This window comes from Colossoma macropomum, unplaced genomic scaffold (genome assembly GCF_904425465.1).
Source record: "Colossoma macropomum unplaced genomic scaffold, Colossoma_macropomum, whole genome shotgun sequence".
Taxonomy (NCBI): Eukaryota; Metazoa; Chordata; class Actinopteri; order Characiformes; family Serrasalmidae; genus Colossoma; species Colossoma macropomum.
The window spans coordinates 17,294,012-17,321,937 of record NW_023494793.1 but is presented as its reverse complement, the minus strand read 5'-3'; the positions used below and the strand labels follow the sequence as shown (position 1 = coordinate 17,321,937).

General features: G+C 37.9%; 2 protein-coding genes across 4 annotated transcripts in view; one reads left to right on the top strand and one right to left on the bottom strand.

Moving 5' to 3' along the window:
* Positions 1 to 27,926, top strand: part of cacna2d3a (calcium channel, voltage-dependent, alpha 2/delta subunit 3a) — a 289,290-nt gene that overhangs the window by 223,388 nt on the left and 37,976 nt on the right. The window contains exons 28-29 of the mRNA XM_036578675.1: positions 26,076 to 26,137; positions 27,674 to 27,718. Of these exons, the coding sequence (XP_036434568.1) occupies positions 26,076 to 26,137; positions 27,674 to 27,718 (107 nt within the window). The remainder of the gene's footprint in view (positions 1 to 26,075; positions 26,138 to 27,673; positions 27,719 to 27,926) is intronic.
* On the bottom strand, positions 365 to 18,571 carry LOC118813376 (leucine-rich repeat and transmembrane domain-containing protein 1). 3 transcript variants are annotated; one of them, XR_005007635.1, is made up of 4 exons: positions 17,340 to 18,571; positions 12,071 to 12,667; positions 2,856 to 3,461; positions 365 to 509 (listed from the first exon to the last, which is right to left on the bottom strand). XR_005007635.1 is itself a non-coding variant. In XM_036578676.1 (3 exons), the coding sequence occupies exons 1-3, from the start codon at positions 17,386 to 17,388 to the stop codon at positions 2,980 to 2,982; spliced, it is 1,128 nt and encodes a 375-aa protein (XP_036434569.1). In that variant the 5' UTR covers positions 17,389 to 18,571; the 3' UTR covers positions 2,663 to 2,979. The 3 variants fall into 3 exon arrangements, 1 of the variants encoding a protein (XP_036434569.1); XR_005007634.1 differs by lacking the exon at positions 365 to 509 and adding an exon at positions 2,269 to 2,642; XM_036578676.1 differs by lacking the exon at positions 365 to 509 and having other exon boundaries at positions 2,663 to 3,461.

Genomic DNA, 27,926 nt, shown 5'->3' with positions numbered 1-27,926 from the left:
TCATTTCCACAATCAAAACCCTTCTCGAATCCTCTGTGCAAATTCTACAACATTCCAAGAGCCCAAATCCTTTCCTACAATTTTTGCACGGGTGGATTTTTTTAATGCAAATATAGTCCCAGAGACCACCATTTACTTATTTAATTTCCAGTCAGAACAGTAATTGTGTACAAGTAATTGATTTTAGAATATAAAATAATCCTAATATACAACAATATACTTGCATAAGGAAGGGGAACATCAACAAATAAGTGGAAAAAATAGGAGTTTACGATACTGGAGTTCAAAAAATGAGTTAAATATTTAGAGAATATGGGACTCCTAACAACCATGCAAGACGTGGCAGAGCACCAACACTGTCCCCATCAGATAAACAGCCCTTAAAGCATTCATCTTTGAGAGATATTCAGCTTCGCTCTTGCTTTAGCTTTTCAAAAGTCTGTCCATTCTTCCACTGTGAGAAGACAACTCTGGGTCTGAAAGGATGTGTAGCTGTCAAGAAGCCATTACTGAGAAAAGGAAATAGACAAAAAAGAAGAAATCATTTGCAAATGAAATAAAGAAGCTCACAACAATGGACCAGCTACCTCAGAGTCCAAACCTCAACATCATTGAATGTAACTAAGATTAAGTCTCCTGAAAGCAAGTCTCTCAAAAAGCTTGGAAGCTGTAATAAAGACAAAAAGTGGATACACTAAATACTGAAAAACTTTAAATTATATTTACTTGTTCAGAATTCTTCACAATTGTCTTGCGCTTAGTGGCTGATTTGACTGGAAATTAAATAAATGTAGTGTGGTCTCTGATTTTTGCACAGTACTGTATATTCTCATCTAAATTCCTAGATTTTAATTCCACTGTGATCAATTTGAAACCTAATCCTGGGGCAGGTCTCTTACACGCACACAGACATAATTACACACGCAGAACTACATACATACATACAGTAGCAGCTGCCTACTTGACCAGTCAAACCCTGATAGGCCGGTAAACATACAGTTCAACCAACCAACCAACCCATAAACACAAATTGAAACGCACTACACAAGTCATTATGTACATATTGCTGTTAAACGCGCTTGCATTAGACAGATCATTATTCTCTGAGTCATTAGTTATACAATTAAAACATTGATATGTATCTATGTATGTTATCTTTGGCCTAATCTCTGGAAGTCGTGTACTGTGTAAATATACTGCATTATAGAACAAGTCCGTTCTTCCCTTGTTGTCGTCATGTCCAGCTTTCCCTTTATGAAGGAGAGTGTTTGGAAAGAGCATTTGTCCCTTTGAGAAGGTGTAGCAAGAGATTTGACGAGAGTTAGATCAGCTTTATCCACAACCATCTGCACATGTGTAATTGTGTGTATATATGTTTGTTTTTATATATATGGGTGTTTTATTTATATCATAAAGGAATACTACAGCATGTTTCAACCTAATCTCTGCCACATCTGTACCGTATAGTTGATTACCACACCTGATAATTTTACCACTTTTCCCTGTAGTCAGAAAACTTGAAAGTCGCTTATAATAGAAACCAATAGGCAGTTGCTGAATTCTGTTGGTGAACTTTTGAAATATGTGAAATACTGTTAATGTACAACAATAACAGTAGAGACATACATATAGAGAAATCCCATAAAATTAATGAATGCTAACAATCACTTATTAATTTGCATATATAAATAATACAGAAATAAATAAACTCATTCTAAATAGTCTTGAAGCAACCAGTCATGTGAACAACACGCACATTTTATTCTTGTAGGCTACAGAAAGCCACATTTGTTGAAAGTGCTCTTAATAAAGGTGAACACAAGACAATAAAGCTGATTAAGACAAGTCTGACATATGTCATTTTCAGTCATGACGAACACAGATGCAAACCAGCTATCTGTGGGTCCTGTAGGCAGGATAAAACATTTATTGGGAGCGGGACAAATGCTGCCAATTTTCTGTGATGTTCTGTTCCGATCAGAAGGATCTTTTAAATGGAGCTGAGAAATGGGGCCTACATTCAGACAATTTTCAAGAAAGCTACCAGAGTATCCTTTGCGGGCTTCTTTTGTCTATAATGCTTCTTGCACTCTGATCTGACCTGATGAAATTTCAAGAGAAACACCAACAGATGAAACCAGCTGCTACAAGTTGTTAAAAAAGGTGTCTGTTTAAGAGGATGTAAATTGAATGCAGGGTGTGTAATGCACCTGCTTTTTAGCTTGCAGGACATCAGCGTTTTGCTTGCCAGATTATCATTCACATCAATGGTATTTTCTCCTTTCTGATCACATGACAAAGTGGCCTTGGTGGACTTGGTATACCATTTTGCATTACGTAATACAAACGAAGAGCTGAGAAAAGTGGATCCTAGCTTTTGGAATGCAGCTCTAGTTTCCTTCAGAGTTTAGTTCTAACCTGTATCTAACATGCTGCACCACACTCACTTAGCACTTCTGCTTCAGATCCAGCCAATGAACAACGTCTGAAGAAGTGAATTAGTTGCAGATTGTGGTTGAAACTAGACTCCACAGGAAGGTAGATCTTCAGGACAAGGGTTGGTTTTCTGGTATTCATGCATGATCAGGCAGGAGTCTGTTAAAACTCCACCTGTAACACTACACTGGTAACATATTGCCACTCTGAAAGAACAAAATATACAAATTGTTCATGCTTAGTTAACTGATTGAGAGAATTCTACAAAAATACTTTCACATAAACATTAGCTGGCAGAATTCTGCCATTTCTCATTAGCTTCTGTTATACGTCTGTCTGGAGTCAACAAGTTTTCTGCACAAGGAAACATGTAGAACATATTATTTGTGGTAATTGTTGAATTGTTGGTGGTAACCCACCGTATGCTACTGATGCAGTAGATTGAAAAATCCAGAAGTATTCCTTTATCGATGTTCATGATCTGTGTTGACTATGTAACACCCCTGGTGCAGATATGGGCATTATTGCATGTCTCGCTTCTTCTCACGCTATAGCGTTCTCCAGCGGCTCCTTCTCCCCTTCCCTATCTGCGTTCTCCCTCTCTGTTCCTCCTCCTCCAGCCTCCTTCTCTCGCTTCTTCAGCTCACGCTGGTATTTGGCCATGATGGCGGCATAGGCGCACCCGTAGACAGCAGCGGCCAGCATCATCAGACAAACAATGCCGCACACCACTCCGGTGATTACCACTGTGGCTATGGCGTGCCGCAGGTTGACAGGCCGAGGCTTCTGTTTGGCCTCACACTCCGGTGGGGGTCCGAATTCGCCCCCATAAGGAGGAGCCTCTGGGCTGGGGTGGAGATGACCACGGAGCAGCCGGTGCTGGTTGTCCAGATGGTGGATGTTGGCGAACAGGTAGCTGTAGCTGGTGGTCATGCAGGCGTGGAAGAGCTCATAGGGAACTTGCTGCAGGTCGCGCTCCCGCATGGCGTGAGGCTGGGCACACACAACCTCGTCCACCACTCCACCTGAGATAGAGAACAGAGGAAAAGAGAGGAGAGGTTGCATATTATCAAGGATGTAATAAAAAAAAGGATAAAGCAAATGAGATCATAGGGATGAAGGAGGGCAGATGAGATGGAACAAAGGAAAAAGAGGGAGAGATCAAGACATAAGACATGATTATAGTTTTGAATGAAAGCTAGATCAGTAATCTTGATTCAAACAGATGGGAATTAAAAGAGGGAGATGAAAACTTGCATTACTGTCATGCATTAATGTTTGCTTTGTAGAATATCTGACTGATTAATTATTTATATCGAAAGTGCAATTTGTAAGAGTGCAATTTCAAATCACAAGCTGTCGTTTTTGAATGCTTTAGAGATACATATTAAAGCTTTGCAACTGTCAAAAACTTGTTGCTGAAACTTAAACTTAGGGACTAAAACTCTATTTACAATCATTTTCCACTTAAACATTTCTTTGAAGAGATTTTACACAACATACTTAAGATAAACAGGAAAACCTAAGGCCAAAATTTACCTAAAATGTTTTATGCAAGTTACCGCCAGACCTCAATTAATAGAAAATCATCACAGTCACAAATACAATATTGATAAACATTGCGATTAGATATTTTGCCCAAATCGTTCAGCCCTACTTTGTAGCCTATATGGCACACTCTTTGGACATTTTATCAGAAACACCTGATCCATGCACTGTATCACTTCACTTTGTAGGTTTACAATTATTTAGTGTAGCTTATTTCTTGCTGTATAACTTATCAGTCCCCCTCTACCACATTCATTTGTGGAAACAGACTGAAACTTCTGAATTCTGAATTTGTCCCAGTAGTTCATTCATTAGTGTAGAGCTTCTCACTTTGCTCTGTGTGATTTAGTTATTACTGTCACATTATGTTTGAATATCTCGACATTACCATAGGTTTGCTAAGCAGTGGAACAGATATATAGACACCCACATTACTTAGTCATCGCCTCTTAGTCATGCTTTCTTTCTCTCTCCCGATTTGTCTCATCTCATCTCACTGAACCTCATCTCACTGAACCTCATCTCACTGAACCTTTGCTTTTGTTCACCCTGTGTTCCTGATCAGTATGCATGCAATCAGATTATCATCATTTGACTTTGAAACAGCAAGCTGCCCAAAGTGCAGAAGCTATGCACCAAAGGGCTTGACATTTGCAATCAGATCAACAGTATAAAAACAGCACTGCACAAACATTCTGGGAATAATCATATGTTAACCCTGCTAGAAATACCAGCATAAACCAGCATAGTTGGTCATCAGCATTGTGTTTTGAATGCTGGTATGGCGGTCAACCAGCATGGCCATGCTGGGTGATGAGCTAAACTAGCACCAGACCAGCATAAACCATCTTAGATCAGCTTAGTTTAGCATGGAATTATTGCTGATTAGCTCGCTATCTTGTATCCCAGCCTGATATGCCCACTGACTACTGTTTTCTGTTCTTTTCTAAGTAGAAAGGAAAAAAAATGTTTACATTTTTGGGCATAGTAATCAACTATAGGGTACAGATGTGGCAGAGATTAGGTTGAAATATGTCTTTGTGCCTAATATGAAGTATTTCTTTAAAACAAATATGCAAATATTTGGAGGATTCTACCGAATTAGTTCCAACTGTGGACCCACAGTACAAAGGTACTTTAAAAAAAGAGATAGATAAAAGAGTAAATAATTACAGTCATAATGATCTATTTAAACCCAATGCATTAATTGAGATAGCAGTAGCTAAATGTACAAAATTATCTTTTATAGGGTACAAGCTCAAATAAATAAACCATACTTACTACTACCCTTTAAACATATAACAGGACCAGTGAGAGGTTTTATGATTTTAAATAAATATGTGCATTTTCAACTGAGGAAAATTCATTCTATTTGATGTGATGATTGTGACAGTTGTGGAAAGTTCTTACAGTCAGCTTAAATAATTGCGATCAGATGATTATGTACTAATTCTGACAGGTCAAAGAGTAAATGCACTAAGAAAATGATTATGACAACCATTAAAGTAAATGCAAGGGCTCAATAATGTTAAGATGACTCCACTGTATATAAGAAGAAATCATATAGCCATCTGTCTACTGGTGTCATAATATCTATTAATACTTAATCTTTCAAAGGTCAAGGTTAAAGAGTGCTGTTTCACTTCTGACAGTCCACCGGCACCAGGCTGTAAACTACATGTGTATGTGCGTGTGTGTGTGTGTGTGTGTGTGTGTGTGTGTGTGTGTGCATGCTCCTAGGTTTTTGCATAAATGGGTTTGGCCACAATGGAAACAGCTGTTCCATACCTTCCTCATTACTCATTTCATAAAGATCATAGTCACATTACTGTTTATTTCTGTCTCTGTAATTAGAGTGCATATTTAGCTGCTTTAATCCACATAGTCTCTCACACTTCTTCAACAATTCTGCAGTACGTCATGTATTTGATGTGTGTAACTAGAAGTCCTAACCAACAGGGCATACTACACACCGTTTGAGCCAGCTTGGCACACTGCCAGTGGATACATTTATCATTTTTTTGTGATAAAACTGCTCTGTATGTAAGAGGCTTTATTTGCTCACGTTTCTTTAACCGTACATTCAATGACTTTGGTGATGGCCCCTTTGAATCTACCACCAGAGGGGTTACAGTATGTGCCGCTGTTTTCTATCATCGTAAAAAAACATGCACAAGGCTTGCTTTGTTGTTGGAATGCACTGTTTTTCAGAATGAGCATGAGAGGGCAGTTTAGATTGGGAAATGCAAGTGATGCACCTAAGATTCTTCGCTGAAACCACAACTCAAGACACACTGGGCCAAAAGCCAAAACTGAAAAAAGCTGAAAGTACAGTTTACATCAACTTACATCCAGTTTACAGTTTACATCCAATGAATTCCACTATTTTTAGTTGTAGTTTGCCTCATAGGAATTGTGAAATAGTTCCATGGGGCTGACGTTTTCCCTGTTGATCTGCTTTTGCTTAAACTGTTTGAATGTGTCTGCTCTGAGAAGCTTTTAATTTTCATTACCTTTAAAATTACTTGCAAAGCCTTTTCAATCTTTCTTGGACCAAAATTTGCATCACTGGTACACATTTATTATTGCTTTGTTTAATCAGATTTGCGATAAAACATGACTGATAGGTAAAGTATATTCCTATTCATGTGTTGTTCAAGAATGGACACGAACTAAATGAAAATCTACAAATTTTGGGCTTTGTTACATAATGTTCTTTATACATCACATAAATGCAGCAACAGAAGAGAACAGTTGATTTCACATCAGAAATAGACAATTTTTTCCCACCCTAAATATGGGAATGTTTGCAACATGTCTGTGTTAACCGATGTTAATTAAACCTGCCTTTAGTCTAGAAGCATGTAGCATTTTTCCACACAGGAGAAGCATCCCACTTTATCAGCCATGCCAGATGCTGGTTTAAATACCAGCTTGCCTTTGTGCTGTTGATATTTTATGTTCAGTGGTATGTTATAGCAGAATTCCTCAAATTTTTCAAATCTCTGCATAATTAAATGGTTAAGATGTGAAGAGAGTCATTCCGAGTGGTTTGATGTAAAATGCTCCATTCAAGAGAGTCAGAATTGTTCACCGTGGTCATGATAGAAACTAGACAGCTGACACCTCTAAAAACGACCTAACAGAAAGTTATTACATGAAATGGCTACAAATATGTTGGCTGATGCCTGAGACATTGTTTTACGATAGTTTTGAGATATGCTTTTGGGCTAATACATATATTATAATAACACCAAATGAAAAGGATTTAACACTTTAATCATCATCAACATTACATACAAAAACTCAGAAGACTCGTGTAGTTTCACTGGTGGTTTTGGATATAATAAAATGGTTATATTGCAGACATTGCTATCCCTGATTCCTATCACCACCACTGTAAAGATATCTGTAAGTTCCTCAACAATGAACCATTTCAATGAAACATTTCACACCGAATTATACAGAAATTTTTAAAAACGGTGGAATTGGACTTTAACGCTGTCTTAGATTATTAACATCCAGATATCCAGAATGCTACACCTACAGTTGGCTTCTTATGTTTATATCTTTAAAAAGGTAATTATAAAACACATTACCGTTGTTACATCTAGTAAATAATAGGATCAGAATCACAAAGTGTCATCAGTTTATTCAAACATGCAAAAAAAACATGTAAAAATATAAATAAATACCACAGTAAATATTTTTTATCCATAATTTTTTATTTTACATAATTGTTTCCTGTTTACACCGCGACCCAGAAGAATAAGCGGTTTAGATGATGTATGTATGTATGTATGTTTCCTGTTTACATGTAGCCTGCTGATTCCCATGCAGTGTTGCAGATGACTTTTATCTGATGCTGTATAGCAATCATATTCTAGAACTGCAGCTGTGCACGTGCAGAAATAATGCCAGAATTTACTTGCAAAAAGGTGACTACATTAAGTGCCTGATAAATCCCTCTAGTTTGTACCTTCAGTGTTAGCGGTCACATAGTACAAAGCTGGTACAAAAGAAGTTGGCACAAAAGGTAAAATGCTAATAAAATCAGAAAGCAGTGATTTATAAATCCACTTTGACCATGTATTTGAACAAAATTGTACAAAGACAAGATATGTAATTTTTAATTTTTCAACTTCATCATTTTTTATAAATATACATTCATTCTGAATTTGAACGTTGGGACAGGGGCAATTTAAGACTAGGAATATTGTAAAATGTAATCATGCTTGGGTATGGCAGTTCAGACCTGTCCCCTGTAGAATTTTTAGAACCAGGACCAGGAGGCCAGTCTTGCATCTGTAGTATTGATCTTTGTTTCTGTGATGTGCACAAGGTTCTGGACATTGGGAGAGCTGTGTTTATATAGGCTGGCTTAGGCACATTGTTGCCTGGACCATTGCCAAATTAGGTACAGAAGCAACAACTGTTTTCAATCTATATATAGTCAGCTAGGAATAACTTTTCATAATGTCTTCCAATTGTCCTCTTAGGTACAGCTTACAGAAAACATACACCGAAAAAACAAATCACATCCATATTATAACACACAGTACTGAACATAATATTACACATAAAGCATATAAAACAGCAGATCTTTCACTCCCACTGAAAATGTGTGTCTTATTAAGTTCAAAATACAATAACAGAGGCCTTGTATTGTTGCATAGCTAAATACTTGTATAACATAAGAATGGCAAAAAAAAAATCCCATTAAAAACCAGATCAGTTTGTGTCTCAAGTCTCCAAATGTTTAAGTGTTGTTGAAAGGAAAGGTGATGTAGCACAGTGGTAAACATGCTCCTGTCCCAACTTTTTCGGAATGTGTTGCAGATATTAAATTTGGATTAAGCATATATTTCCAGAAAAACATTTTTCTCTTAATACAGCTCAAACAGAATTTACTAATCACTGCTTTCTGTTTTCATTAGCATTCCACTTACCGTCATAGCTTTTTTGGAATTTGTAAAATGATTTTCCGTGGAATACCCTTTCATCGGTCCTGCAGTAAGTCATGCATGTAGCTTATTCATCCTTGTGCTTGTTTCTCTGATTTCAGTAAATCAGTGTGAAGCAATTTAACGTGAACGTGCAGCTCTCATATAGATTCTGCAGCTGCAAATAAATCTTATATTAAACTCTGGTTTTGCTGTTCAAATATCCATCTTTACTGTGATTAGCTTTCTTATTCAAAAGTTAAAATGTGACATGCATTGTAATGTTGAAACTTCTCCTTCACATATCAAGGCTATAAGGGTCTATTAACATTCAAATAACCAAACATGTTGTGTTTGTTTGATGCACCAACAGCTTCCCACATTTATAGTGCCACTGTCCTGCACTGACAAAGAAGTATTTCAGCTAGTCTTATATTCCATCGCTTGAGTGCTCACTGCAGTGGTGTTCTTGAAGATCATTTGTGGTGATACACTGGCTAGGCTAATTTGCTCCTATCTGGTCTGATCAGAAATGTGCCTCAGGCTGGTACAAGATAAGATGCGAGCCCTGTTTGTTCTGTTACTGTTCTATTAATTTATGTGCATACTTTGTACATGTGAGGGTGATGACGGTGCTGGTTAACTGACTACACACTACTTACACTGGATGAATTCACTGACCGCTTACTGGAAGTGTTTGCAGATATTCATGTAGACATGTCATGTCTAACTGAGTTGCTCAAATGTTACAGTCATGTTAGGTAATCTTCTTTGCAGGATTGCTGTGGAATAGTTATGGGATCACGTTGGGCTCTGGTGTAGGACCCCTCACACTGATAAAAGCAAAGTATGATTAGTACTATTAGTATTAGTGTTATTAATGTTAAGCAGAGTTTCAGACATTTTGATGGCAGTCATGGTGTTCAGGAATGATTGATTTCAATTATTTGTTATTGCACAAAAACACATGATTGCCAGGCCATGATGATAAGCTACTCCAAACATGAACCATATTCTCAAACAGCCTAAACAAACAGACCTTTGCCAATGAAAACATATTTGTTGGCTTATGGCATGGGTGCTAAAATTTTAAGTTGTTGGTGTTGCAGACAAGACAAATCCTCTGCACATTAAGACTGACTCAAGCTTTACTCTTCTCCATCTTAAAGCTTGAGCCAGAGATGAAGACTTGAGTCAGTGACTTGCACTCGAGCCACATGTTAAGTGACTCGCGACTCAACTCCGAAATGTCTAACTGACTTACAACTGAACTTGTGCTCGTGAAATTTCAGCCTGAGGAAAAAAGTGAACAGAACTGATTCAAGTAGGACCGTCAGCCTTAATCCTGTAAATGGATGGAAACTTTCTTTACTATCTTTTGCTCATGTACAGTAATGCTGTTCTCCTGAAGTTCTCAGTGACGTCAGGTTCAAATGCCTTCAAATGATGAGCCTATTATTAGAGAAAAACCTTCATCTAGCATATGTGCTATATAATACAGACTAACCAAACAACTTTAACACCGCATTTACTGCATAGTGCTTCAGTTTTTTTCATCAGATTGAAAGTACTTCTATAATGAAAGCCTTGTTGTTTGAAGCCATCTCGAACCTGACAAGTGAAAGGAGTAATACTGTTAGCGCTAACTGATGAGGAGGCGAAGTTAAACCAGACAGGATCTTTACATGGCTCAGCACACAGTAAGTGACTAAAGTTGAACTTCAGAGTGTCAGTAACTGAACTGTAGATCAGCTCTGTCCCCATTAAAGTATTGTCTTCCCCACTGTCAAAGGATCTTATATGACTTTGGAAGAAAGTACCAGACGTTGGGCCACATTCACCGACTGTTCTTGAGAAGAATTTTGCTATTAAAACCCTTTTAAGTATTTTTCATGAAGATTCTGACGTTCACCAGTGTTCTCTAATTTGGCATTTGTTCTTAGGTAAGATAAGAATCTACACACTCAAGAGCACAAAGGTGTGAACAGTTCTGTTGTTTAAGAACATGTCGTGAATCTGATGCAGACTTTTTCTTAGGTCAACAAAATTAAGTAAAAACTTAAGAAGATATTGGTGAATGAGGCCCTGTGTTTCCTTGATTTGAATTTGCTGTTCTTGCAGTTTGTTTAAAGCACGGGCATTTATCAGCTAACTGAAACCCTGGTCTTAAGTATGGTTAGTGTTATGCTTGAATATGGTAAGTAAATATAATCCTTAATAGAAGATCATTCCACATTTGCCTCTTTGCAACTTAATCACAATTGCCAATAGAAATAGAATGTTTTAAAAACTTTAATGTGCTTGAACAGGCCCTGCCTCAGATCAGTTGGGTACAGCGTAAATAGATGCTTTTATGCTTTTTCAACAAGGTTTGTTGCGGTTATGTTGAACTAAACAGTAGATACTTCATATTTTTTGATGTCTGCAAACCTGTGCAATGTTACAATCCCCATAATACAGCATAACTAAGCTGAATAATTGCCCTTTGCATTGCTAATTTTACTGTTCAGCGCAGAAAGAATACTGTGGAAGTCTCATCAGGACTTCCAGGCAGAGCACAACACATATGACAAATGTTTTCAGTTTAAATATGCTTTTACAAATTTAATAGTAGTGCTATTAAAGATAGTAGTGATATCTTTGCAATGGTTTAGGGGCCAACCTCTCTAAAAAAAAATAAGCACCAGTACAATGAAGATTTTAAAATAATCTGCCGATATGATTTCATATCTTCAACAATTTGAAGACTATAATTCAACAGTGCTTACCAAATAATGTGATGATTCGTTATTGACTTTAAATGACAACATATGATTGTCCCCTCTCAATTGTGAAATTTCAACAAATAAACAGCAGAAACTCACATAAATAATGTGAATATTATAAGTCTTAAATAACAATTATTTTAGCACCACCATTCTCATAAAGGTTTTTTTTGTATTATAGCATGCTATCTTCATCTTAAGGGTTAGATATTTACACATTATACATTTTGTAAATATCTTACCTTAGCAATGATGGTGTTTTGTGATTGTTTTTGTGATTCAGTCTGTATTACTGGAGAAAAAGCTATTAAACAGTTATTGCAAGCTTGATAGCTGAGACGCTCGTATGTAAATTGTATCCCTGACTTCATTCCCTACCTTTGAAAGTGAATGTCTCCAGCCATAGCTTGAGTCCTATCATCTGGCAATCGCACTTCCACGGGTTCCCCCTCAGGTTCAGCACCTCCAGGCTCCCAAGGGCCTCCAAGTGAGTGCGGTCCACCTTGGTCAGCCGGTTAAAATGAAGTGATAGGTGAGTTAGGTGGTGGAAGCTATCGGCTAGTGCTCCAGGTAGCCCTCCAATGTTGTTGTAAGAAAGGTCCAACTGGGTTAGATTCCGTATAGAGCCCAAAAAACGGCGGTCCACCTCCCGGATCGAGTTGTTGGCCAAGCTGAGGCTTCTTAACCCCCTGAGCCCCAGGAGGGCACTGGGGGAAATCATAGTGATGGTGTTGTTGGCCAGGTCCAGAACCCGGAGTTGTGGCGTTTCCCGAAATGCCATGGAGCCAAGGCCTCGTATGCGGTTGTCCTGAAGATACAGCTCCTGAGTTTCGGGATGTAGCTTGTGAGGAATGTCGTATAAACCTCGCCCCCGACAGTCCACCACCTTGGCATAACTATCACATGAGCACTCCTTGGGGCAAGGGGACACTGCCTGGACCAGAAGTAAGGTGGACAGTGTAAAGACCACACCTCCTGAGGTTAAAGAAATAGACATACAGTTACCATTTTATCTTATAATTTTTGTGGATTTAAAAATATCTCCAAAAAATAAGACTGTTAAATCCACCTACCCAACATAAACAAAATTGCAATTATATAACTGCTTGCCATGATTTGCAATAAATTAAAAAAAAAAAAAAAACATTGGATAACCCTTGATACAACACAAATCAAGATTGGTCTGCTTTATTTTAACCAAAGTTATTTATGTTTCTTGGGTGACTTGATTTATCAAAGCACCCACAGAACACTCACCTTTAACATCAGAGATTGCTCAGGATGCTCACAACACACCAGAGAACTTTGGGTGGTTGGTTGGAGGGCTCGTTTGCATATTGCAACCTTTTTGTCGGGATTAACCATCTGTAGTGTTAACACTAACACTGCGATAACTAACATGACAGCAAGTGACAACTTCTTTCTAGAACTCCAAGCAGTTCTGTGAAACCTGTTGCAGTGGTTGTTGTAAAAATAGTACTTAGTGCCAGTGATGTTAGTCATGTCAGCTTCCATGACAGGCCGACATCACAAATTCATTCTTTATTGGGAGTAATTTGTTTAGAAAACACAATCCTTGCTTTTAACACTGTTAAAGCGCTATGATTATCATCAATCCCAGTAACAAACCTACAGGGCTGACTGGTTAAAGCCTGATGAAGATGGGTTCATGGGATCGGATGATAGCAGTCCTTAGTCTGGCTGTCTGTGTGGTAAAAACAGGGATCCCTCCATGTCACTCCCTGTGATATGGATATGTTTATAGTGGACACAATAAATGTGTCATAGTCTTTGTACATGCCACATTTTGTGTGGCAATGTTAAATTTAGCAAATAAACTATTTTTTCATTAAAATAATTGTATAATTAAATTATATAATTGTATAATTTTATAATATTGTATAATGATGCGTTAACTTTTTCACTTAGAAAATCAACAAAACATGTAATTTAACCAGGGTGCCTGTAAATGGCTGTATATACGTTTTTTTTTCTGTAATTCTGGCTGTGCATTCTTAGTTTTGGCCACAAGATCCATTTACCTGAGGGCTTGAGTGGCCAGTCTTTTTTCATTTAGACCATTTTACTTTGCAAAACTTGAAGGGCCTAATGTAAATTTCCCCTAGTGCAGGGGTCACCAATCTTATTCACAAAGGGCTGGTTTTAACTCCAACACACCTCATATAACTAACCAGTTGTTTGAAGACTGAGACCAATGAATTAACCCCTTAAAATCCTAGGCTTACTACATACTAAGGCTTATTATTCCATACCTACAGCAATTTCAATACAAACTGCCCAAGCTATTCTTAGGTTACAGAAGTGTGTAAGCCGGTGGGCCCTGGCCATTTAAGGGGTCAAAAAAGTGGGATGAGGTATGCTTACGTTTGGTTGGAAGAACTCCTGAAGCCGCTCCGGCTCATTGTGGATAAGATTGGTGACCTTTGCCCTAGTGTCTTGTTTGCACCGCAAGCTCTTCAGAAATGTTCTTGAGCAATTGCTTCTCTCTCACACGCATGTTGTATTTATAGCATGCCATAAGAGATCAGCAGGTCAAAGTACACATATGAATCGGAAATACAAGAACTTCAAACATACACAGATTGAATTACAGCAAGATCCTGTGACCCTAGAAAGATCTAAAGCAGGGGTTCTCAATCCTGGTCCTGGAGATCTACCAACCCCGGGAGTTCAGATCCATCACACCTGCCTCTAATAATCAGAGGCCCTCGAAGGTCTTCATTACCTGGATCAGGTGTAATAGATTAGGGTTAGAGCTAAACTCTGCAGGGTGGTAGATCTCCAGGACCAGGATTGAGCACCCCTGACACCCCTATACAGTGTTGGTATAATCATTCCTGCTCTCGCTCTTGTAAACAATCTTCTTGGAAAGAGAGGCCAAATATGCAGTCAACATTCGTACATTAAAGAAAGTTCACATTAATGAATGTTTATTGATCATTCTGTTCTGTTTTCTTTTAGGCTATACTGTAAATATGGTATTTTAGCAAAATATACAGTATTATACATGCTTTTAAATTGAACATATTGTTCTAATCATTCCTCTTGGAGGAAAATTAACATTAACAAACATTTAATATCATTTAACAACAAAACTCAGGACATTCAATATAAGCACCACATCAGATAAACAAGTGCTACAATTCTGGTGTAGAATTTTATACACTATGTAATACAACAACAGTGGGTACTATATAAAGAGGGCTGTAAGCATGATTGTAAAAAAAACTCCCAAATTGTGTGCAGGTAAAAATACACCCTTTAAAAGAGAGCCATGCCCTCCAGCTCAGACTGAATCAGAGCTATGACATTTGTTGTGTGTAGTCAGAAGCCAAGGGGAACTGCTGTTGGCCACATTTCCAAAGTGGATTAGACAGTAAGGGTCATTCTTTCTGGTTGCATTCTGATCAGGCTTACCAAAATGGAAAATATTCCAATGAAACTACTGATATGACTTGATGATAGGCCTGTGCCTCTTATTTGGGCAACTGCATGGAAAATAAACATGGGAAAAGGTTAAACCAGGTCGGAGGTGGTGGTTATGGTTTGATGCATACTTTGGGGATAATTTTTTTTTCCTTGGCTTTACCCTATAAAGGTTATTTGATATACATAGCAATATAGTAATAATAATAATAATAAGAAGAAGAAGAAGAAGAAGAAGAATTTTTGAGATTTTGAGTTCCTTAATCTGAAGTGGACATGGAAGAGAACACAGTAATAGCATGTGAGTTGAGGCTTAATCTTTGTTAAATAATAGTGCATCATTCGGCCACAAAACTATAATCAATCTAGTAATAAAGCATGAAATTGTGAATGTCACAGGATGGTTCTTGTGACATTCACAATTTCATTCTTTATTACTAGAGAGTTCTGATGTCTTCTCCTCAGAAGCCATTTTGCCTGAAACTGTTTTAAACAGCTCATTTCGCCTGATGTACGAGAGCTGAGACGTGATTTCACTTGTTTTTTTTCCAAGACCTGAAGCTGTTTTATCTGATATCTAAAACCTGACACAGTTATCCGACTATGTCCTAAAATGTACACTATACCAAATGTACAACTCAACAGAACAGTTCATGAAAATAAATCAATAAATGAGCGGCAGGTTTTTTACTCCTGTGTGAATTTTACCGTCACTGGGGGCTGTTACCACAGTAAATCGTTTAATTGTCACCAGTTACAGGCCTACTTGATAATCACTAACTAAAGTTATATTTAAAAAAATACATCCTTAACCCTATACTGTCTAAGTTTTGGGAATGTGGATTTGAGAACTGAGTAATTGCATGCAAAATGTAGAACATTTTGCAACATCAGTCGATTGCAAGCGCATTGAAAAAATATTCAAAGAGAACTTGGTGAAGGGGATGTGTCTTCCGAGAATGTAAGTGAATTATCTACTATTGTCATCATATCTTCATCTCCCTTTTTTCAGTAATGCTACTTCTTTCAATTTTAACAAGAAAAATCTTAAAAATATAATGCAGCTTTACCATAATTCAACTAGAGTTAAAAGCTAGAAAAACTCAGCCATGTTAGCATGCTCAAGGTTAACCCTTAACCCTGGCAGAAACTGGAAATTAAATCTCTGATATCAGGTTACGGAGGCAAGGTTATGGCCAATTAGGAGCTTCCAGAGTTAGTCACTAGCACAAATAGGAATTTCATGAATACACATAATGTGGTGGCATTTGCTAAATTATAGGACTGTTGCTACCACAGGCAAGAAATCATTTAAAAAAGGTGATGACATGGTGAAATAGTAGTACAATAGTATAGAATGCCAGTTAGCTAGTTCTTTTACTGGTGGTAACTTGAAATCAACTAAACAGACTTTTATTTATTGGTTGGGGGTGACTGGCAAGAGATTGTGAATGGAAAATGCTCTAATTCTGATTGCTATGAGGAAAGATCCAGGAAAGGACATTCAAAAGTGCAAGAATCTCTCAATCGAAATGACCAGCGTTGTTTTTTATTTCATAGTAATTCAAACAGGACTTTAAAGCTAACACCAACAACAAATCAGGTTTGTTAAATGTTCTCAGATAATACATTCTGTCTCTTATTTAGAGTTGCAGCTTGGTTTAGTCAAATGAATATGGTGAATAGGCAAATATGAATAAGCGCTGCTCGCTGGGAGACAGACTGTGAGAAGCGTAGGTTGATCCATGCCTTAAACCACAACTGTTCAATTTTTATTTTGAAGCCACCACTCTACATTTCATTGAGAGCTTTTGAAACGTGATATTTAGCAACAAAAGACATTACGTAAAAAGCAACTCGCGTGATTACAGTTAGTCATGGCACCACACATTTATTTTTAGCATTGCTTTAACATCCCTGTTTTCTACAAGACATTTGACTGCTACAAGTATAACATAACTGTGACTTTTTGTAATAACAAAGATTACATTATAAAATAGGTGTGTGCAAACAGGTGCATTATAATGTGACATGCATGACACTATCTCTAACGAGTGATTGTTAAAAAGATTAAAACAATGCTGAAATTATTAAAACAGCGATGAGGTGGTCATCCACAGTGACCACATTTCCTCTGACTAATCTTTGTCTATAATGTCCACGCTCCTGTTACACTTCTGACAGCACTGAGAGCACTTACCTGTCATGGCTCCTAGACCACTCCTCCGCTCAGCATGTCCAGGGGTCATCCTCTGTGTTTGTCAGCGAGAGTGTGTGTGTGTGCGTGTGTTCAGGATCGGACCTTGGCCATGTCTTCTGTGTCTCTGGCCATGGCAGAGACCGTCCCCATCTCTCTGCTCAGCACATACAGTTAGCCAGTCTCCTAACTGTGAACTGCTATTACTGGAGTAGACCCCCCTCTCTTTCTCTCTCTGTCTCTATCCCCCCTCTCTCTCTCTGTCTTTCTCTCTCTCTCTCTCTCTCTCTATCTCTCTCTGTTCTTCCTTAAGTCTTTTTTGCTAACCACCTCATTCTCTTAAAAATATAAAATATATAAAAGGATATATTAATGTAGTATTATCTATCTATCTATCTATCTATCTATCTATCTATCGCTCCTGCTATATTATTCTTCTCTTCCTCAGCATTTCACTTCAATGTCTTCCGTCATTTTCTGCCTCTTCAAACGCCTCCTCTCTCTTGCTCTCCCTTCTATTTCTCTCTACCTATTCCTCTATGCACTTTGCACTCTCTCTCTGCTCTCTCCCTTTATCATTCTCTCTTGCTGTCCCTCTCTTTTTTCTCTCTCTGCTCTCTATATGTTTTTCTCGCTGCTCTTTCTCTTTCTCTGCTTTCTCTTCCTCTATCATTCTCTCTTGCTGTCCCTCTCTTTTTTCTTTTTCTGCTCTCTATATGTTTCTCTGTCTGAACCTCTTTCACACCATCTTTCTTTCTTTCTGCTCTTTCTCTCCCGGCTCTCTCTCTCCCTACCCCTCTACTACTCTCTCTCTCTTTGCTTTCTCTCTCTCTTTTTCCTCTCTCTCTCTCTCTCTCTCTCTCTCTCTCTCTCTCAGAGGCTCAGTATAGCTCAGAGTGGAGAGTGACAGCGTGTGAGTGTGTGGTGGACAGCTGTGCTCTTAAAGCACACTGGAAAAGCTGCGAGAGCTTTTGCATTTCCGCTGGATTAATCTGCCTCAACTGTACCTTACACACACACACGCACACACACACACGCACACAGCCACACACACAATGCAGAATACCTTCAAATTCCTTCTCTTTGTATGTGTTCCCTCTCTGTTATCAGTGCTTTACGTCCACTGCTTCCCACACAAATACAAAAATACCTTCACATTCTGACTCTCTCTCTCTCTCTCTCTTCACCCACTCACAGTAACACACACACACACATACACACACACACACACACACACACACACACACACACACATACACATACACACACACACAGGCAGAGTTCAGTGAGCTGCAGATATTTCTGCCCCAGCACTGTAGCTCCTTATTAGCCGCTACACTCCACTGACATCACATCCCGACAGCAGGCAGGGAACTGGCAGAACATGCCTCCAGCATCACCCCCCCTTTCTTCCTCTCTCTCTCATCTTCCTCACACACACACATCCACATCACACACGCCTCAAGCAAAGCTCCTTCAACAGTTCGCAGTACACGCACAAATACATGCTCACAAAAGCCTACAAGAAAACACTGTAACTACGATGCACATCCTCTTTTAACAAGACTTGACTAACATGTAGAAACAGGCAGATACATAAACACAAGGGAGAAAAAATATCAAGCAAATGTGAGAAGATGACTTCGTGGCAGGAAATAGAAAGATGTAACAGAGATAGGTGTGAAGGGGTAGATTTGTACACATTCAGCACTTTAGTCTAGTCTTGGAAATCTACCACCCTAGAGAGTTTAGTTCCAACAGACCTGGCTCTAATATTCAGAAGCCCCTGAAGTCTTTGATTAATTAGATCAGGTGTATTAGATTAAGGTTGGAACCAAGCTCTCCAGGGCGGAAGATCTCCAGGATTGGATTTGAGAAGTGAGTGTCTAAAAGCATCCTGAAGCTAACCTCATGAATGACTCCTTATTATATGACTACTAATAACTACAGTAAACTCAGGTATTAGTACTGTATGTTTGTATTAGAAGTGCAGTACAGGACATAGTACAGAAATGTACATGTCAAGTACTGATGAACTTGCTAATTCAAAACAGTAAAGTGGTATAACGTGTACTAGATAGCCTTGGGCTGACATTTGATATTATCATGTGCTAATATTATCCAAATGATCATGATCTTTCATGTGGCACATTATTTTTATTAATTATAAGCTATACAAACAAAGCATCACCAACTAGTTAACTACACACATACATTGAACACTAGATTATTATGGAGATTTTCAGTCTGGCAAAGAACGCTGTGGTAGATGCAAAGGACACAAATGGTGCTTTTTTAAAATTTCTCCCTATTACAGAAATAGCTCATTATCCAGTATGTCAGCCATGTTGTAGTGCTGGTCGAATTCTAAACAATAAATCTTTCAGCTGTTTCGCCTTTATTCTCCATTCTGTTCTCTTTATAGTAAACTCTTTATAATGAATAGTTAACAAGCTAACCAATGAACGATAGAACCTCCAGTACATGAGATCTACTCTCTGGTAGTAAGAGTTAAGTGGACAAGCTTGTCAAGGAGAAGAGTGCCAACATACCAGTTTGGCAATATTTCTTTTTCCAACCAAACAAACAAACTGTTAACAGTAAAGATTTGGTGTGAAAACTTGAAAAATGTATGAAAATTATAAAAGCATAAAAAGTGCGTTTTTATTCTCATGGTAAGCCTCTATGAACAGTGTATCAGATTGTTCACTGCTCCACTTATGTTCAATAGAGTTCCTTTATTTCCAAAACAACACTGAAACAGCCACTAGCCATATGCAGAGAGCAATCCAGTGTGGTGGAATGCAGTGAGAAAAGTGTGTACCTTAAACCGGAAGCAGAAACCACTTCCTGTCTGCAGCGCACCTCTGCTACTTGAAGTGCGCTCCTGTGTTATCAATGTGGCCCTTTTTACTGGTTACAGAAATAGCAGTTTTGAGGTTTAAATGTATTTTTTTGCCACTTGACGCAAGCACCATGCCTCTAGACGAATGTACAAAATACTTCTGCTGAGATCATCATTCGCCGAGACTGGTATTGAAAAAACAAAAGTGCCGCTGCACTGCATTTTGACAGCACACTTTTTTTTGCTCTACTTTTTAATGCACTGTCTCTGTTTATTTTCTGAATTTAATATATTGGGAGAAATACATAAAATGTGCCCTGTACCGAGGTTATGGTACATTTTACATTTTATATTTTTTTATTGTGCACTAAAATTGGCAAAAAAGAAATTTGTTTCCTTTTAGATTTATGAACTTATTTTCTCTTAGAAATGCTCAAAGGAATGTTCACATGGTGTAGTCATATGTGGATATGTAGACCTCGTCTTTTTTAACGTTGAAGTATTAAACAGTCAAAGTTTTGGATATCCGCTACACCCCTAAGCCATTTCATTTTAGCAGTGGTATCACATATCGCGGTGGAATAAAACAAAAAAAATGAAAACAGTGTTGAAAATTTGCTACTGAAACAGCCCCTGAACCATCATCCAAAAATATCCATTCAAGAGTGGCTTCATGGCCAGAAACTGACCGTTGATTATGGGCCAGAAGATGAGTAAGAAATCGTGCATGGCAACAGATCTCTATGGCGCTGCTCTCTAACTGTACACCAGCATGAAGGACCATAAGATTTATGTTTCTTATAAAGTGGCCAGTGAGTGCATGTACATAACTAGCATCTTAAAACTTCAAAACATACTTTTACATGAGACAAGAGAATGCACAGATGATATTATTATAATGTAGAGGATATTATCATAAGACTTGAGAGTTTTTAAACTCACCTCTGAGTTTAACATTTTATTTTGGGATGTGAGGGGGGCTTGCCCAGCATTTGCAATCAGATAGGAGGCATCCAGTGGTTGGCTTACTAGTGGAGCTAGACTCAAATATCTGGGCAAGTGGCTCTGGACAGTGTCCATAAGTGCTGGCAAGCCTGCTTCTTCCGCTGTGAGGTTAATGGCTGGAACAGGACCAGTAGGCCTAGATGTGATTGCTCTCTCTGTGTACAGCTCCCTGGTTCTGTGCCTTCTTTCAATTTTGCACCAGCTAGGCTGATGGATGGGTGAATAGTTGATGGTCTCAGTTTTCAATTTGTATATATGCACATCAATTTCCTAACATAAAGAATTAATTATTTACTAGTTGAAATTGAATTTTCACGTGTTAATTCAGTTCCGGAAATTAAGCTAAAAATAGCTTGCCATATTAGTTGCACTGACTAGTTGACTTGTCGGTGATGACGCTTTAAGCTTGATGTCAACTAGTCACTGAAGTATGACACTAACAACATGGACAGCTCAGAGAAGAAGAAAGGTGAGGAGTCTGGTGATCCCAGGGTCCATATCTCCAGTCTGTGAAGGTTAGCAATGCAATCCAGGTCTCATTGGAAAGGACATGTCATGCTCTACTGACCTGTGGCTCATGAATTTTTGCACTTGTTGCAAAGCATTCCCCTCTCATGTGGTTTTATTCACGATGTCATCAGTGATTAGTTGACGTCAACTGGAGATTTACTTGGCATGGGTCTATAATATGTATGACCTTATTTACATGTTCATTTTCATTGGCTCTTGTCTTAGACACAGGTGAAAATACCACCACGTTAAAAGACCCTGGCACACTAATCACCGCCATGGTGACTTTACGAATAGCTCTTATTTATCATGACGCATATTTGTGTGGCATAGCACTGTAATTGAGAAGTTTTATGTTTTTTAGGGTACAAGTCAGCACATGCTCATGCGCACACTCTCATTCAACCTTCATTTAATTTATCTAATCATATTCTAATCACATGCGTTAATTCCTAATCTCTAAGATTGGATTGAAGCCACATATGCTTTCTGGTTGATGATAGCACATCAAATTAGCGCAACATTAGTGTGTTTCATACTCATGCCTTTCCTATCCTGTCTTTACTTGTAAATACTTTTCAGCACAGTAAGTGTTTGTGTGTTAAAATAGGTGAAGGAAATCACAGTGTTTGGGTCCACATGTTAAATGGTGGTAGGAAATCAACAACTCCAGCAAAGATAATTGCATTTTTAATCAAACTGATCATTACTTCACTGCTCATAATCCTATTTATTGAACTAGGTATAAACAATCGATGAAAATGATAAGCCAAAGATAAGACAGCATTCTCAAGATTCTGCTCTCTCAGTGTTTATGGGTGAAAGTAACAGTTTAAATGTCAGTGTTTTATATTGCTGGTAGAGTCATTGAAATAAGTAATTGAATAAACACATAGACGTATATAATTAGATTACATTAAATTTATTTGTTACTTAATTATTTAATTCATTTGGTCCAACAAAACACTCTCCAAATGCCCTCCATCTCTAATCACATCTATAGAAAGTCAGTGAAACTCTTGCAGTGTTGGCTATCACCACTTCTATGCATTTAATAGAGTTATCATGGTTTTAATAAGGTTCAGATTTTTGGGGTAGTTATTGGCTCATGGTTTTAATTCAGGTTTTTAAGGTTGTTATTGGGTTCATACACATCAGCAGATGTAACCATGGTCTTGAAAGTTTCTATGAAAGGCTCTGTCATTATTTTACTTGCTTTACTTGGGTTTATAATTTGCAAAATTTGCAGGGCTATTGCATTGGCTAATATTAAATATAAGATTTCTAAGAAGGAGCAGTGGTATCTTTTTGTAGCCCACACATTTTTCCTGACCTGTTGTTAAAATACCACTATCATTGGCTCCTGAGGCTTCCTTTGACAAACTAATCCACACCTGCTCCCTCCCTGAGCTCTCTCACTCTAAATGTGGAAGAAGTCTCCTCCCTCCTAGATGGACAGCAGGGATACTGTTCTGTCAACACGGTCATGCAGGAGTAATTTACTGCATCCGAATCCAGATTCAGCCCTGGTAATGCTAAGCTTGCGTGGGACATTTTTAGCCTTATCCTAACCGTGTTGTGGCTGTATAGGAGACTGCAGTCAGACTAACTGATACGTGATCGCCTGAGATAGCTGAAGCGGGAGTATGTGTGAGCTGGAGTGTATTTTTACATGCCCTGAATGAACAGGATGTTGAAGAGTATGTCCTGGAGTAAGGTTTCAATATTTGAAGGGTCAGGAGAGTGATGCCTCTTTGATATTACTCCCTGTGTTCAGCTGTGTTTATGCCAGTTAAATATGACGTTAAAATATCTTAACATTAATCTTAATGTTGATCAGGGATGTAGATTTCATTTAAACACTGCTTATAACACCTGACCCATCATATGATTCGTTTTTTTTGATAAATATTAATGTTTAATATATGTTACACTGTGACTGTTAATCCATATGCAATAACATTATTACCTACTTCTAATACATCAAAAATCTCATGCATTTTAGTCCCCCAAAGATTAAGATTAAGAAAGATTAGGATTAAGATCGTTGATCTCTCTGCTCGTATTTTATAATTTGGAGGTAAAAAGTTTTGTTTAAATCTGTGTAATCACTGTTGGTCTTCCATGTGACATGGGAATGTTTGAAAAAGTTTTTCACTTATTACATAATCGCCTAATCGCAATTGTTTGAATACAATTATTTAAGCTGTCTGAAATCTTTTTCCACACTCATTAGATCTCCTGATCCTATTATGCTGCGACAAGCAAAGCGAATTGGGTGCATTGGGTTGAAGCAAATAAATGTAAATAAAAGAAAGCAAGTAAATGAATTCATTGTAAATACAAGTAAATGCATTCATTGAGATACATCATGGAGTTCTTCTAACTTGGTGCTCTAACGTGTTTAGAGAGCAGTGCTGAGTAATGTTTGTTCCTTTGTTAGTTGTGTAGGTAATTCTAATGTTTTCAGCATGTATGCAGGCAGAACGAGAGTGCTTTACATTTCCACTCTTGTGAAGAATGTGAAGCCTTGCTTAACTCAATATATTGTTCTGTTTAACTGTAGACAATTGTGCAAGGATGCAAGTGTAACAGTGGGCACACAATGCAGTATTGATTTGACAGTGCAAACATTGTTAGCTGAGTAAATGTAGCCAGCAAGCCCGGTGGCTAATTGGCCATTTTGTTGACTTCAGGCTTGTATTTTAATATTTGCAAACAGTGAACAAGAAAAGACAATTAAATTGGTAATCACAGTTATTTATATGACAGTTAATCATCAGCTACAATTTCATGATCTTGACAGCCCTACTAAACACTAACACTTTGCCTTTCACGCTAAAAAAACAAAGTTCTAATGTCAGGCTGAATTTCTCTTTGCTTCCGTTTACGCACACCATTTACTGCGAGTACACATTTAGAACATGTAGAAGCCTTGCTCTAGGGGTCAACAAATTAATTGGCTAAACGTAATATGTTAGGCCCTGCGATGGACTGGCGACCTGTCCAGGGTGTATCCTGCCTTCCGCCCGATGACAGCTGGGATAGGCTCCAGCACCCCCCGCGATCCTGAGGGAGAAGAGGCTTAGAAGATGTGTGTGTGTGTGTGTGTGTGTAATATGTTAGTGGAGAAATCTATTAGACCTACTACACTATACAGCTAGCAATCACAGCTATTAGGCCTTTAATCCAAGGGAGAGCTACAGCTTGCAGTAACTAACAAGCTGACAGTGTCTTACATTATTACAGGTAGCCTGCGGAGTTTATCTCACTTTCAAACAACCTTATCATTCTCAAACAATTAAGAAAGTGGAGCTAGTTCAGGCTGCTTCAGTAAAGGCACACAAAAGATGTCACTGACTGTACAGACTGCATTTCCCATAAGTCTACTGTAAGAAATGACTTGACGATGTGCTGGAAGTATGATTACTCAGAGATTTAAGCCATAGTTGCTTTGAAAATAATATATATATTTTTAAATTTAACTACCAGAAGCAATAACAACACACTGTTAAAAAGCTAAGTGTAAGCTAAGTTGAGCAGGAATTACTAGGGAGGGGCCGTTCAGGCCATTCCAAACATTGAGGGACAGATGACTCCTCTGCCCCACCTAAATCTATGCTTATGATATTGGTTTCAATTAACTTAATCTTGTATTAACTTTTGTATATTTCATTCTTCAAAAATCTCCAGACTTGCACATTCACGGATATGTTTTGTCATTTTTTTTATATGTCTTGTGTGTATGTGCAATGTGTGTGTGTGGCAGGGGGAGTGAAACAGTGTACTGCTGATGTCCATACTTGCAAACATGATTAATATAGGCATGACCTATTTTACAGCACACACATGCACAGGAAATTGTGTCTGTTTTGGATTACTGTAAATGTACCTACTTAACGTTTGCAGTGGCACTAATGTACTAATGCTGATTTATCAGTATGTGCACAGAAGCCTTTTTGTGCCTTGTTTTTACCGTGCCTGGCTTCATGAATATGCATTTTAAGGTGTGCCACTGTTAGCGACTTATGCAAATTAATCTGGAGTGAGTGGATTACTAACACCAGAAAAAATGACATGCTTTTTAACACCAGGGACAACAATTACTTTGAAAATTATCGCCACACTGCAGGCAAAAAAAAAATTCTATCAGAGAAGATAAGATTTATTTTTTAAAGCAATCTGCTCTTTGTGTTTTTTCAAAGCATATAACTGTACTAATTTCCTAGGACCTATTCTGATTTAGCAGTTTTGTTTTCATCATTGTCTTTGTCAGAGTTCTCTATTGTAGCTAAACAATGTAAATCTCACACCAAACCTAACTTCTTTTCAAGTAAAAGCAACGTGTTGCGACGTAATCTTTTTTCTGTGTTTTTCAGCTGTGGGAATCCAGATGAAGCTGGAGTTCTTTCAGAGAAAGTTCTGGACTGCAAGCAGACAGGTAAACATCCTCAACTGGCGTGAACTGTGAGCTCCAAAGTTCCAAAGTGAAAGAAAAAATTAATAAACAGTAAATACACTTTTCATTTTAAACTGAAATATATTGCTTTGCAATAATGGATGACAGCTAACTTGTGGTTGTTACTCTTTAAACTAATAATTTAGTCTTCAGCAAGCTCAAATCAATCTGCATTCATATTGCAAAATTCCACAGCTCACTTCGTTGCCAGCTTTCATTTTTCCTTTTGCAGCGCACTGATTGACTTAGGTTCAAAAGATATTTGTAATTACATTCACCATGAAGACAGCATTGATATTCATTTCTGTCACCAATTCATCAATTACAGTAATTAACTTTGGACTGAATGGATTTCAGTAGATACAGTGGCCATTGGGCAGTAGTCAAAACGGATATGTTCTTACCAAATAGTCCAGAATGAGGATTTAGTAGTAATGCAGAAAAATTGTGAGTGGTCTTAGCAATATGTGTGATTCACTTTTTCACAAGCCAGATCTTTTGCACAGTGTTTGAGTTGATTAAGTAAATCAAATCTAGACTTTTTTTTCTCATTCTAAAAATTCTTTTCTTTTACAGACATTGTCTATCACAGAAATCTTGTATCGGCCAAACCAAGTTCAGAGCCTGAGGGCCATGCAGATTTTTGAGAGGCAGGGGCTCAAAGAGTTAGAGTTTCCTCTCGCACTCTCATTTTCTTCTGCTCATGTGTTTCTCATACATGTGCTCATTCTACAAGATTTTATGCCGGTTATTTCATCCGTGCCCAAACGGTTGTAATGTGTTTGTGTAAAGTGATTCTAGCCCCCCTTGCCTGCTTGAGGTCCAGCACAGCTTTACACAAAAATAAATAATTTTCAAAAATTAATGTGGAACAAGACACAAGACATTTACCTGTAACATCATATTGTCACATTATTCTATACATTTCCATGAATTTCTGCCTTTAAGGAAAAAAGAGATATCCACAACAAAAATTCACAGAAAATAAGAAAATTCTCCAAATAAAGAAAATTCAGGGTTGCACAGGGTTCTAGACAACATAATGTTAATGGCAATGGTAACTAATATGTGTCACGTGCATTTAGTTGCATGAAAACTGCGGTATTTCTTTTGTGTTGACATTTTTTGAAAAAGGTATGAAAATCATAAGATCATAAGATCACAAAGAAAGCAAAGCTTGAACATCTAAAAAATGTACATATTAGCCAGCTAGCTATTAACAAGAGCTTAGTTTACATAAGCTAAAAGTAGACTTGCTTAATCCAGTCACAACAGAGCAGGTTATTTCTGATAGATTGTACGTAATTGAGAATATGCTGTGATAAAATGATGATTTTGAAATGGGACAAGCTTGAAACCGCTCATGACTGCTGCTAATGTGCCATGCTGTTATTTCTGTTTATGTGATAAATCAAACTGCAATGTAACTGTTTTGTTTTTCTTAATAATGCTAAGATGCACACAATGACCAAATGCGCAACATTTTTTAAAATAACGTTTTTGTGGTTCTTGCTGTAGTGTGCTGCATTAGATGGGAAGTGTTCCATCAGCTGTGACAATGATGTGAGTGTGCATGATTCCTCCTGCTGACTCACCAATATGTTACATCAGTCTGTCTTCAGAAGTAAACACATTTTTCAAAGAAAGTGCAACTTTGCAATAAAGTTTTCCTCTCTCTACTTTTCTACTCTTATTACACTCCTTAAAGGCACATATTTTCATGTAATTTTAGATTTCAGAATTGCAGGGCCCATATCATAGACAACAAAAT